The sequence below is a fragment of the Aquila chrysaetos genome, chromosome 19, assembly GCF_900496995.4.
Source record: "Aquila chrysaetos chrysaetos chromosome 19, bAquChr1.4, whole genome shotgun sequence".
Lineage (NCBI taxonomy): Eukaryota > Metazoa > Chordata > Aves > Accipitriformes > Accipitridae > Aquila > Aquila chrysaetos.
The window spans coordinates 25236851-25249455 of NC_044022.1; the positions used below are offsets into that span (position 1 = coordinate 25236851).

General features: G+C 47.8%; 1 protein-coding gene and 1 long non-coding RNA gene across 7 annotated transcripts in view; both read right to left on the minus strand.

Moving 5' to 3' along the window:
• Positions 1 to 4113, minus strand: part of UVRAG (UV radiation resistance associated) — a 97652-nt gene extending 93539 nt beyond the window's left edge. The window contains exons 1-2 of one of the 5 annotated variants that reach the window (XM_030042685.2): positions 4013 to 4113; positions 3806 to 3940 (exon numbers count right to left, since the gene is read on the minus strand). In XM_030042685.2, the coding sequence (XP_029898545.1) occupies positions 3806 to 3886 (81 nt within the window). In that variant the 5' untranslated portion in view covers positions 3887 to 3940; positions 4013 to 4113. Of the gene's footprint in view, positions 1 to 787; positions 917 to 3805; positions 3986 to 4005 lie in introns of those variants that run through there. The other 4 variants (XM_030042684.2, XM_030042686.1, XM_030042689.2 and 1 more) reach the window with 4 other exon arrangements.
• On the minus strand, positions 2048 to 3396 carry LOC121232445. 2 transcript variants are annotated; one of them, XR_005930887.1, is made up of 3 exons: positions 3148 to 3396; positions 3044 to 3107; positions 2048 to 2961 (listed from the first exon to the last, which is right to left on the minus strand). It is a non-coding gene; the product is annotated as an uncharacterized LOC121232445 (long non-coding RNA). The 2 variants fall into 2 exon arrangements; XR_005930886.1 differs by having other exon boundaries at positions 2048 to 3107.
• Positions 4114 to 12605: the final 8492 nt, after the last annotated feature.

A 12605-nucleotide genomic window follows, 5' to 3' on the forward strand; every position in this document is an offset into this window, starting at 1 on the left:
GGAGGCACTGGTGCTGGAGTCCATGAAGATGTGCTTTCCTATCTCTAGACAAACACACGTGACATCTGTTTTCGTCAGCAATTAGCACAGTAACATTCAACAAATCATTTGACTGCAGCATGACTGGCTGTCTATGTTAAGACTGCATTTTTTTTTTGTCCAGCCCCTTCCATCTAGAACATAAGAGTCTGAAAGGTTTGACTCCCCCACCTCCCATTGCTTTGAGCTGCCTATGATGACAGGACAGAGAAGTTTGTTTTGAGCATTTAGAAATCAGTAAGTTATCGTGACACTCCTGGCTTTCTTGCATCGAGCAACTAGGAAGAGATAACGCTAAAGAATCTCTGCTTTTAAAGCGTAATTATTTCATGACACATTTTCAGTTCTGTTTAGACTCACTCCTCCAGCAAAAGAAAACATCCTGGCACAATTACTTAGGGATACAAATTGGAATATTATGCTTAACCAGATGCACTTCTACACAGCCATATCCTCTATTTCTCCCACTTAAAATGTAGAATACAACAGCAAAAGGCATTCTTAGGCCAGGTCATCCTGTCACCACCAAACAAGTTAAAGAATAGGTTAGTCAGTCTGACACAAGTGTGATCACACTGGCAAAAGGTTTTGGACATGACTTTTCACTCCTGCAAATGTGTCAGTAGCAGGAACTTCGCTTTCTAATCAATGTGAATTTCACTGGCACAATTAAATCTAGACTAAACCCAAATTACACCTTCAACACTTCAGTCATTAAAAAGTCAATTCGGTCATTAAAAGCACTCACCTTAAGTTTGAGAATTTGGTCTTTAGAGAGATTTATAGCCATGACTCAGACCATCTTACTCTCATCCTTATAGTCAAAAGATGCAGCACTGGGTGTTCTAGAGAAAATTGCCTACTAAAACAAATTAGCAAGTTGATTTCTGTGCTGGCAGGTAGCAAACAATTACCTCCCATTGCGTAGCACCACACCGGATCAGCCAGATTTTTGCATTATAGAAGTGGTACAATAGACTGGAATGACTTTACCATTCTTTTTCATGATTCTACAGTAAAATATCTCCAGGGTGATTAGCCCCTTCAAGGAAAGTTATCTTGCAATTCAGTAACAGACTTTTAAGATCAGATAATACAGTCGAAGAGGATGATTTGTTATCAGTGTAACCGACTGTAGTTTAGTTCTGGAGCTTCTTGATTTGACTGCAATCACTGACACAGCATACAGATACCTCAGCACACGGTCCCTATATTTGCAGAGCACACAGGAAAACAATACCTCAAACTTTGTCACAGCCTTACACTGGCTACAACTAACATTTCTTCAGCACCCATACAAGCATCCTACATGGCTTAAGCTAAATATTTACTCGACTGGAACATCCTATAATTGATGGTTCAGTTTCTGCTCCTACAAACTCCTACAAAAGTTTCTGCTCCTAGAAAAGAGCCTGTGTTTTGGTCTCACTTTCACAAATGAAGTCCAATGACTAATAACTAAGGCTTCTCCCTGCAGCATTCACCTGGTTCTTGCACAAGCCGAGGAAAGAATAAAACCAAAAATTCAGCAGGGAGAAGGCCATACTTGGTCTCCTGAAAGATCCACTGCTCCCTGTAAAGTTCATCCAAAGCAGTGCTCACATCTGTGTTCATTAACATAAAACAGGCCCACATTTTAGAATAAGGACTTGCTCTCAAATTAGGGTCAATACTTGCACAGCTCCAGTGGCCAAGAGCCATCTCCCTTCCCTCCCTTTGCCCCTAAGTGGATGTCCGGTAAATCATGTTTATCTGAGGTGCAGTTATATCTTCATTTAAAGTTGACATCTATTGATTTTTCTCTAGTAACTCTTCATTTTCACACCTGGTGACACATAGCTCAAGTAACTCAGATTGTGCGTCTACTTCTCAATAATGTCGCCTGCACCGAGGCAATGAACCAAAACGTCAAGCGCAGACTCAGATCTTACAGTATTTCTAAAGAAAAGCATGCTTTTGCTAAGCAATTATTCCCCCCTCCAGCACTACTGCTTAAGCTCCCGTACAATAAAAGTCACCGCATGCAAGAGGGGAAAGGGCACAGACTTAGTTTGATACGGATTGCTAAACCCTCATCCAGAGCCTAGACTTCCTCACTTAACCTTGCTCCTAATGCTCTCCAAAATTAAAACGTGGGACGGTTGCCCAGTAAACCAAAAGCCAACTACCAGCAAACAGGAAAAACAGAGTTAGCTGAAGGAAGGATGTGATTGGGAGGGAACATTTCACGACTTTTCAGAGCACACAGTACATTTTATCCATGCTCACCCCCCAACACCGCAGGAGAGGAGAGGGCACCCCAGCTGCTCCGGCCTCATCAGTTACCCAAGCTTAAAGCCGATTTATCTGGGTGTTATCCATGCTGCAACTCCCTGCTTTAGTTTGCACCCAGCACCTCTATGGGCACAGAAGCAGCCTCTCACGGAGAGGAAACCCGCACCTTGACTCTCCAGTACTGGTGGGAAAGGGGCACAGACCCCTGCTCCAGCAAAAACGGAACCTCACCCTCTCATCTTCCTACCAGCCCAAGAGAAGGGTGCTCAAAACCCCTTGCTTCAGGGACCATCCTTCCATCAAGCTCAGGGACTCTGGCTCAGGCATCCCCATACCTCGGGTAACTCCCCCTTACACCTCAGGCAGTACCTCTCCGCCCTTTCACCTCAGGGCACCCCCACACCCCAGGGAGCACCCCTCTGCACCTCAGAAAGCACCCCACACCCCAGGGAGCACCCCCTCCTTCACCTCAGAAAGCACCCCACACCCCAGGGAGCACCCCTCTGCATCTCAGGGCACCCCACACCTCAAGAAGCACCCCCTCCTTCACCTCAGGGCACCCCACACCCCAGGGAGGACCCCTCTGTACCTCAGGGCACCCACACACCTCAAGAAGCACCCCCTCCTTCATCTCAGGGCACCCCACACCTCAGGAAGCACCCCCTCCTTCACCTCAGGGAGAACCCCACACCCCAGGGAGCAGCTCTCTGCACTTCAGGGCACCCCACACCCCAGAGAGGACCCCTCTGCACTTCAGGGCACCTCCACACCTCAGGAAGCACCCCCTCTTTCACCTCGGGGCACCCCCACACCCCAGGGAGCACCTCTCTGTACCTCAGGGCACCCCACACCTCAGGAAGGACCCCCCCTTCACCTCAGGGCACCCACACACCTCAGGGAGCATCCCCCCTTCACCTCAGGGCACCCCTCTCCCCAGAGAGGACCCCTCTGCACCTCAGGGCACCCACACACCTCAGGGAGCATCCCCCCTTCACCTCAGGGCACCCCTCTCCCCAGAGAGGACCCCTCTGCACCTCAGGGCACCCACACACCTCAGGGAGCATCCCCCCTTCACCTCAGGGCACCCCTCTCCCCAGAGAGGCCCCCTCTGCACCTCAGGGCACCCACACACCTCAGGGAGCATCCCCCCTTCACCTCAGGGCACCCCTCTCCCCAGAGAGGACCCCTCTGCACCTCAGGGCACCCACACACCTCAGGGGGGACCCCTCTGCACCTCAGGGCACCCCTCTCCCCAGAGAGGACCCCTCTGCACCTCAGGGCACCCACACACCTCAGGGGGGACCCCTCTGCACCTCAGGGCACCCCTCTCCCCAGAGAGGACCCCTCCTTCACCTCAGGGCACCCCACACCCCAGGGAGGACCCCCCCTTCACCTCAAGGCACCCCCACACCTCAGGGAACACCCCCCCCCTTCACCTCAGGGCACCCCCCCCCCAAGCTGAGGGCCGCCTCTCCCCCGAGGCCGGCCGTACCTGCTGCGAGGGCAGCTCCACATGCAAGGCCCGGGTGGTGGAGCCCGGCGGTAAGGCGGCGGAGCCGGCGGCCGAGCTCATCTTCACGGCGGGGCAACGGCCGGGCAACGGCTGCAGCGCCCGCACATGAGCCCCGCGGGCCGCTGCGCTCTCGCTCTCTCTCTCTCTCTCTCTCCCCCCCCTCCCTCTCTCTCTCTCTCCTCTCCCCGCCCGCCGCCGCCGCCGCCGGGCACCCAGGGGTTAATGGCGGCAGCAGCACCGGCCCGAGCCGCTCGCTAAGGAGCCATATTACCGCAGTGCTGGGGGGGGCGGGCGGCGTGAGGGAAGGAGCGTCCCCCTCGCTCATTGGCCCGTCCTCCACCGAGGCGGGAGCCCGAGTGCGTCTTCGAGACGCTACTGGCTGAAAGGAACGCCAATCGACGCTCCACTCCGCGGCCTCTGTCAAACCGCTGAAAGGGGAGCGGGGAGCCGATTGGAGGCCCGACTTCCGGAAGGCGGGACGGCGCCTGAAGGGGCGGCTGACGATTGGAAGAAAGCCGTTTTGATTGACGTGGCTCCGTCCCCCGTCACGTGTTGAGGGAGCTGTTTTTATCACGTGGCGGGACGAAAATATTTTGCTGGGTGGGGGCGCTGTCGCCATGGCAACGCGGAGCGGCCTGGCCCCGCCGCGGCCTGGGCCTTGCTGAGGGGCGGCCGGGCCCGGGGTCCCCAAAAAGGGTGAGATCCCTCGGCTGGACCCTCATGGCACATCCAACCGGCCCCACATCCCATCCACCTGCCCCGCGTCCCGCCGAGGTGACGCGTTATTACACCAACCTGCCCCACAGCAGGCCGACGCGCCCCACGAAAGGCCGACCTCTCCGCCCTCCACGTCACCTCGGCCTGCCCCACCACCAACCAGCCTGCCCCACCGAAGACCGACCGGCCCCCCGTAACAGGCCAGCCGCCCCCACGGCGTGCCAACCAACGCGACATCACACCAACGCATCCCGCGTCCCAGCTTGCCCCCGATGCCAACGCACGCCGAAGCCCACCACAGCCACCGCCACCCACCTCCATCCCACCCAGGCAACATCCATCCCGGCCAGAAGGACTGTCCCCACCCGGGGCCGGCACCGTCCCCACGTACCGCGCAGCACCGGGAACGCCAGTCCTGTCCCCGCACCCTGCCGTGGCCACCCGTCCCCACGGCACCCTGCAGCACCTGCCCGGCGTAGGCAGCCCCGCTGGAGATGCTCGTCCCCATCGCGCCGCTGAGGACCGGCATGGGTTATGCCAAAACACCCGTCTCTGCACCGCCGGGGACGCCTGTCCCCAAAACACCCCGGCGGCAGCAGCGCTGGGAACGCCTGTCGCCGGAGCGTGCCGCGGCACTGGAAATGCCTGTTCCCACCGGGCTGGCCGGCTCTGGAAGGATAGAGCGTGGCATGCAGTGCTGGAAAGCCCTGTCCTCTTCTCCTCCCTCTCCTCCTGTCCTCAGCCACGTGCAGCTCCCACACCGTGGAGATCTTCCCCGCTGGAAGCCCACCAAGCCTTCGTTCACCTGCAGGACTCGTGGTTTTGCAATATTCGTGCTGTATTGACGTGCGTTGTACCAGCGTTGTCTTCAGCATGCATTTTGGTCTTGGGTATTCAACGGTGAACTCATTAAAAATAAAATAAAAAAGAGGAAGAATGATGAAAACTGGAGTGTAAAGCCAAGTTTTCTGGAGTTCGATGGCCATGCTTGCAGAAGTCATCCTCTTCCATCCTCACCCTCCCTTGCAGCCGCTCGCCAGGGTCTGCCTTTCCCCAAAGTACTTCCTAGGAAGAGTGGAAAATGGAGCTGCCAAACTCTCCCCCTCAGTAATTCCCCGTTTCACCACTGAGGGACATGTCAGTGTGGACTTTTTTTACCAAATTGTGTGATTCGAGGTGTGGGTGCCCAGTAAATCCAACACCTCAAGCTTAAGTTTTGGGCATCGTGAGCCTGGAGTTGTGTTTGAGTTCTGGATGTTGCTGTCTCTGACAAGGGAAATTATTTCACAACAGTGGCCTTTTTTTAGAAGAGCTTCTGGGAACCAGTGCATGTCCTTTTTTTTCTTCTGATGAAAAAAATCCCCTACTACTTCAGTATTTTCAACAGCAAAGTGTGCTGTTTTCCAGCATCTAGACTCCTGAGCCACATTGTCAAGATCAGGAGGTTCAAACATAGTAATTTTGGACCTGTTGTATCAGTTTGATTCACCTCCTGGTTTCTGGCTCATTACAATACATATGCTCTTTCCTCTTGAACTTTCCATCTTCACCTTGGAGGACTGAAACTTCCTGTTTAAGGTGACATCTGGGGTTTTTTTTGCCCAAGGAGTGAAAAAAGCATTTGGAATGGCAAAAATGATCTTAACATCAAGAGATTTGGGAATGCTTTCTGAATCTGAAACTCTTTAGATGTGCTTCCTCCAGTGAGCAAAACTAATTCCAGCTCAGAATTATATATAAAATCACAGACGATCACAGTTGTAAGAACAGTTATTCCTGAGATAAATCACTAAAAAGAGTTTATGGAAATACCATGAAGATTCCACTGCTTGTTTGCCCAAAACATCAAAGGATTCAAAAAAAAAAAAAATCAATCCTCAGATGATATGTGACTTTTTTGTGACTAACTGATGCTGATTTGGTGAATTTAAAGTCCATACGACACTACCATAGGAGGATTTTCCTCTTTTTCGTCATTTCCACAGGAGCAGATGACTATCTCAAAACTTTCTTAAAATACTGATGTTTAGAAAAGTCAAATGAGTTACTTAACATAGCAGCTCGCATGCTCTATATATGGAGATTGCATTGAATTTGATGCTTAATGTAGACTGAGAGCTCTAACCCATAATTCAGGGACTAAAAAGCAAAATTTCCCCCAGAGGAAAATGCAGATATGACCCAAATTCCATGTTAATTTATTATTGATTTTGTAGCAGTGGAACTGATATAGCTCCAAAGAAGTGCCTGCAGGTTTCCAGCTCATGCTAGCTAAGGCTTTGGCCTCATATTCTCAATTTCAGACTTATCTTTGCTTTTTGCTCTCTTAGTGTAACAAGGAACTGTTTGCAAAGGCATTATAAAATGAGGAGTTTCCAGGGATAAGGTTTCAGTTTTACATTTGATTTTTACGAGCTTTGAGAGGTTAAGACCATGCCTTGGTCTATGGTGAACCATAGTTCACCACAGTGACCATTCAACACCCTGAGAGTCATGTAATAATCCAGATTGTGCCTGAATTTGAACAAAATAATCATCCCTTTTGGGCTTAAAATAATTAGTTAATTAATAAGGATTGGTGGGGTTTTTTACCAGCATATTTGCAAGCTGCAGCCGGGGAGGACTGTGGCTTCTTTTATCCCTGGTTTCTGAACAGTCACTCGGAGCAGTAATGCTGGAGCAGTACTGCCAATCTCAGCTGTATACGTGGCATTACGTAGGACCCTATATAGTTTACTGATGTCCTAGGAAACTGTCGTTTGACTTCTTTAACCACATAAAAAGGCTGGCGTTATCTGTCTGCATCGTTTTGAAGATCACAGCATGACCTTTATTATGTTCCTGTGGATGTTCCTGCGGTTGATTATCATAAAAGATTAAATTCCCGGGGCTGCAGTAAGTGCACGGATGCACGCAGCAATCCCACCTCCATGACATGCCCATCTGCCCAAGTTGAGTGGTGCGGTCTGTACTCTAGAGGGATGGGATGCCATCCAGAGGGACCTCAACAGGCTTGAGGAGTGGGCCTGTACAAACCTCTTGAAGTTCAACAAGGCCAAGTGCAAGGTCCTGCACCTGGGTCGGGACAATCCCAAACAGGGATACAGGCTGGGGGATGAAGGGATGGAGAGCAGCCCAGCAGAGAAGGGCTTGGGGGTACTGGTGGATGAAAAGCTGGACATGACCCAGCAGTGTGCGCTCACAGCCCAGAAAGGCAACAGTATCCTGCGCTGCATCATCATCAGTGTGGCCAGCAGGTCGAGGGAGGGGATTGTGCCCCTCTGCTCCGCTCTGGTGAGACCCCACCTGCAGTTCTGCGTCCAGCTCTGGGGTCCTCAGCACGGGAGAGACAGGGACCTGTTGGAGCGGGTCCAGAGGGGGGACACGAAAATGATCAGAGGGCTGGAACACCTCTGCTATGAGGACAGGCTGAGAGAGTTGGGGTTGTTCAGCCTGGAGAAGAGAAGGCTCCGGGGAGACCTTATAGCAGCCTTCCAGTACTTAAAGGGGGCTTATAAAAAAGCCGGAGAAGGACTTTTTACAAGGGCATGTAGTGATAGGACAAGGGGTAAGAGTTTTTAACTGAAAGAGGGTAGATTTAGATTAAATGTAAGGAAGAAGTTCTTCACTGTGAGGGTGATGAGGCACTGGCCCAGGTTGCCCAGAGAGGCTGTGGCTGTCCCATCCCTGGCAGTGTTCAAGGCCAGGTTGGATGGGGCTTTGAGCAACCTGGTCTAGTGGAAGGTGCCCCTGCCCATGGCAGGGGGGTTGGAACAAGATGATCTTTAAGGTCCCTTCCAACCCAAACCATCCTGTGATTCTATGATTCTATGATCTTCAGTGTTCTTCAAATGAATCCAACAGGCAAACTGGAAAAAAAAGTTTTCAAAAACATCATCTGATTACTGAGCATGTCTTGTGTTCAGATGTGGTCTAAACTCACACCAGCAGCTCCTCACTTTGGCATTATGGAAACCCAGAAGCAGTTTCTTCTGGACATTTTTTGTGGAAAGCAAATCCAGAAAATAATTAAAATTATTATTAACAGAATTTCAAAATGCTATTTTAACAAAATAGGGTAAAGAGTCTTACAGAATAAAGCATATTATTGAAAACCCTCTGGAGAAAGCTGGATGAAATACCACTCAGGAATTGTCAGAAATGCCATTTGAAAACTTAAGTGTCATTTCTTACTATATCAGTGCTCTTTTTGCTTGGTGGCACTGAGTTTGGGACACATGGGCTACTGTCCATTCAAATGACATGTGGTGGAGAGATACTGCCTGCAGGTCATTACAGAGATTATTTAATAGACTTTATTGCAAGTTTTGGCATGCTAGAAGCTTTGGGAAAGGAAGCAATGACATTGTGGCTAATGGTAATTCCTACTTCTGCCACAGATCGGATCAAATATGCTTCTTATTGGGGTATGAGATCACTGCAAAATCACTCAAATGAGCAAACCTACTTCAGTGATGGATGGAAGGATTCCAAGTGCAGAGCCAAATACTTCAAGTTTGTGAGCTATATAAAGAAGAGGAAAAAGCTAAAGTTTTGCCACTGAATGCCTATTAAATAATACAATTTACAGTCAAAGATGTGGGGTTAAATGAGTTTGTTTAGCTTTGCGTTTGGAGAGATCAAGCTCAAGCAACAGAGACTAACATAAGAAACTGGGTCTGTGGGCACTAAACCCGGGACCCTTTTATGTCCAAGGTATTTCTGAGTGTCTGTATTTCTAGTTGCAGGCGAATATGTTTGCTCTATCCCTAGAGGTTGTTTTAAACTGCTGTAAGACACCTGCAGCTACCTAAGACTTTCTAGTCATCCCTATGCAATATATCAGAGGCTCATAGTGAAAAGCACAATAAAGGTCAGATCTTTTTGCTATGAAGGCCCTAGGTTTTGAATTAATAGCAGTATATGTCTGTGAGCATCAGCTGAAGAGCCATTAAGAGATCAGCTGGTACTATAAAAGTACTGGTCTAGTGAAAATGTTCAGAAAAATGCTGAAAACGTGTGCTTGAGTTATACCACATTAAACTCCATGGGGGGGTTATTAATTTGCAAGTAAATTGGCCATTGTTTGCACTTCACCATCACTGTCAGCTGCATAAATGGTTTTCTTAATTGATTTCATTAATTTACCAGAAGTTTTCTGAGTGTCCCAATATAGATAAACCCTACCTCAGATAGAGAGACTTCATTGTATTTTTGACACATCATCAGGCTGTTGTGGTCACATTATATGCACAGAGGAGATCCCCTTTCAGTAGAAGACATCTTCAAGTCAGCTCGCAACTATTAGACAATTTCCACAGAGGACACAGAAGGGGATTCCTGCTGCTCTGGAGTGCAAATGATGCTTGGAATATCTATTATTATCCTGGCGCTTAGAAGAGCTATTATTCTCATGGAAAAACTTCCTTCTCAGACGCAAGCATATATTCTAAATATATATTTAAAATGAGATAGGGAAACAAATTACATTTTAAATGAGATACAATCATGAAGGAGAACAGCAGCACTATCTCAGAACAAGGTGATCCCCACATCGACCTTTACAAACCAGCTTTATTCCCACACTGACTAGATTGTACAAGAAGTAATTGCTATTTTTGGTAAATTCTTTAGGCACTGAGTGTCTTTGCTATGTGGACTTTAGCGTTTGGCACCTGAGCTCTTCCCCTGTCAGAGTCTTCACAGCACAATTGCACAATATGGAGAAACAGCCCATAAACCAAACCTAATTTCTGGGAAAACACTTCTTGCTTTAAACCATATTGCTTTAAAACTACATGTGTATTATTTCTTTGAAGCCTTCAATATGCTAAAACATTGTGGTTTGGGGGAAAGGGTGTTGTTTGTTTTGCTGGTTTTTCTGGGTAGCTTGAGAAACGTGTTGGTAGACTGAAGTCATCCGACCAAGATAGGCTGATCTCAAATCCACTGAAGTCAACAGATTACATTTAAGCATCTCTGGTGGGTTTTTGATCAAGGTTATGGTGAGGATTTGCAAAAAAAGCCTCACCAAGTCATGCTGGCTTGGGATGAGGTTCACTGAATGGTCAAGACACCGTGATGCAACTCAGTTCAGCGATGAATGCTGCAACAGTAGTTGTACCTGAATTAGCCCTGACACACTTTTTTCAACCTTTTCTCACCAACCTGTGATGGATTCAATCTCTTCCAGCCTTCTTAACTATCCTAAAAAGTTTTTCTTTAATAGCAAATCCAAATTCTTTTTTCTGCTGCCTTTAAAACCTGTTGTTATTTGCCTTGTTTTCAGGGAATGATGGATGCATGGATCTAAGATACCGGCAAACTTTAGGGTTATTGCACTCAGTTTCACTACAGGAATCTCACCCACCGGTTATAGTGTATCCTGAGTATGTGAAGCTGAATTTTTTTTCTTTGGAAAAGATATTTCAGCATGTTTGCTCCTGCAAGAGGGTTGCCAATTAGTTTAGACATTGTTTGAATTAGCTTGTTGAAAAATCCAAACAAAAGCTTATTGTCCAAAAGAGCTAGAAGCGGGGGTCAAGTGGCAGGGGGTTGTAAAAACTGCCTTCAGAAGGATGTTATTACCTCATCACTGTGGCCATAAAGAAAAGCTTTTACCAGGAAAAAGTTTAACAAGTTCAATAAATGTTCAAAGAACCTCACAAAAGCTTCTCGGTTTGGAAACAACACGAGCTATTTCTTGATGCTTTATGTTTTGCGTGTGGTAAAAGAGAATTGCTGCCACGCGAAGTCATGCTGTGATCTTCCCAGGTTTCACAAGTGAGGCAGAATCAGGCCAAGATAGTTTGGGATGAAGATGTTTTAAAAAGCCTCCTGGAAATGGCCCTTGGGATTAAAGCCATGAGCCTGCAGCGTGCTTACTCAGGGCCACATCTGCATTGAACACAGGAGTTTTTGGCTTTGTGGGGACTACACATGAGCTTCGAGTGAGGGAGTGCTTGCATCCTGCTTAATCAAGGCTTGGCAAGGTGCTGTTTTGCCCTCTGAATTGCTCTTGCAATAGTTGGGAAAATGATATTTTGGATCAGATATAAAACCAAAACCCCAAATCATTAAATGTGCTCTAGAATGGAAGATGCTGTACAAAAATACATGATTACTGGACATGCTTCATAAGTGAACAGAGGCAGCTAAACCAATTTATTTAACAACACGGACAATGAACTAAAAGGCAGAGCAGGCAGGAAAAAAAAAAAAAAAAGGAGGATTTATCAGCTTGGGATAAGGAATAGTATTTTCCAAGATTTTTTTCCCAGAGTTTTCAGCTGGTTATAGGAGAAGGCCATATCAGTACTCACTGAGTACTAGATTACACCAGATATAAATGTTACAGGTCTCAGCTTATGTACTACAGTGTTGAGCATTCTGGGGTCTGTCCTAGGGGTGTGCTGATAAAAGTGGGCTACCTCTGAAACTCCCTGTTCTAACACACATGCTTTGTCTGCTGTTCATGATGTTTCTTGGACTGATGACAACATGTCTACATCTTCTGTGTTGGTTTTTTTTTTTTAAATTAGAGGAGTTGGAAAAGAAATTAGAAAAACTGTTACAGGATCATACGTTGAGTTGAAGTGTTAGCCTCTGATAGCTTAAGTGCATGGCACAAAAATAGCTCTAATGCTGTTTTCCCTTGGGATCATTATTCTTTAATAGAGAGTTTCAGTGTATCTAACTTCAAAGGAAGACAAGTGATTGCTCTGGAGAAGGAACTGACAACAAGCAACTTCTTTGCTCTGAAAGTGATTCCCCAACCTCAGATCAGCCACTAAGCCATCTTTTATGTCAGAGAAATTAAATCAGTTACAGCTTTCTGCTTGTTCACAAGACACTGGCTCTGCACAGGACCATCCACACCAAAGCAGCTCTGTGACCTTTTAGCACATGGGGTCCATCACACCCACCCACCTCAAAGTGGTTGTTACCATCACTCACTCTCACTGGAGACTACATTGAAAGCCCATGTAAATCAACCAGAAGAGGTTTTCTGATTTCAGTGAACCATATATCACGGCCAAAGGCTGGTGATTCACCACTGAAT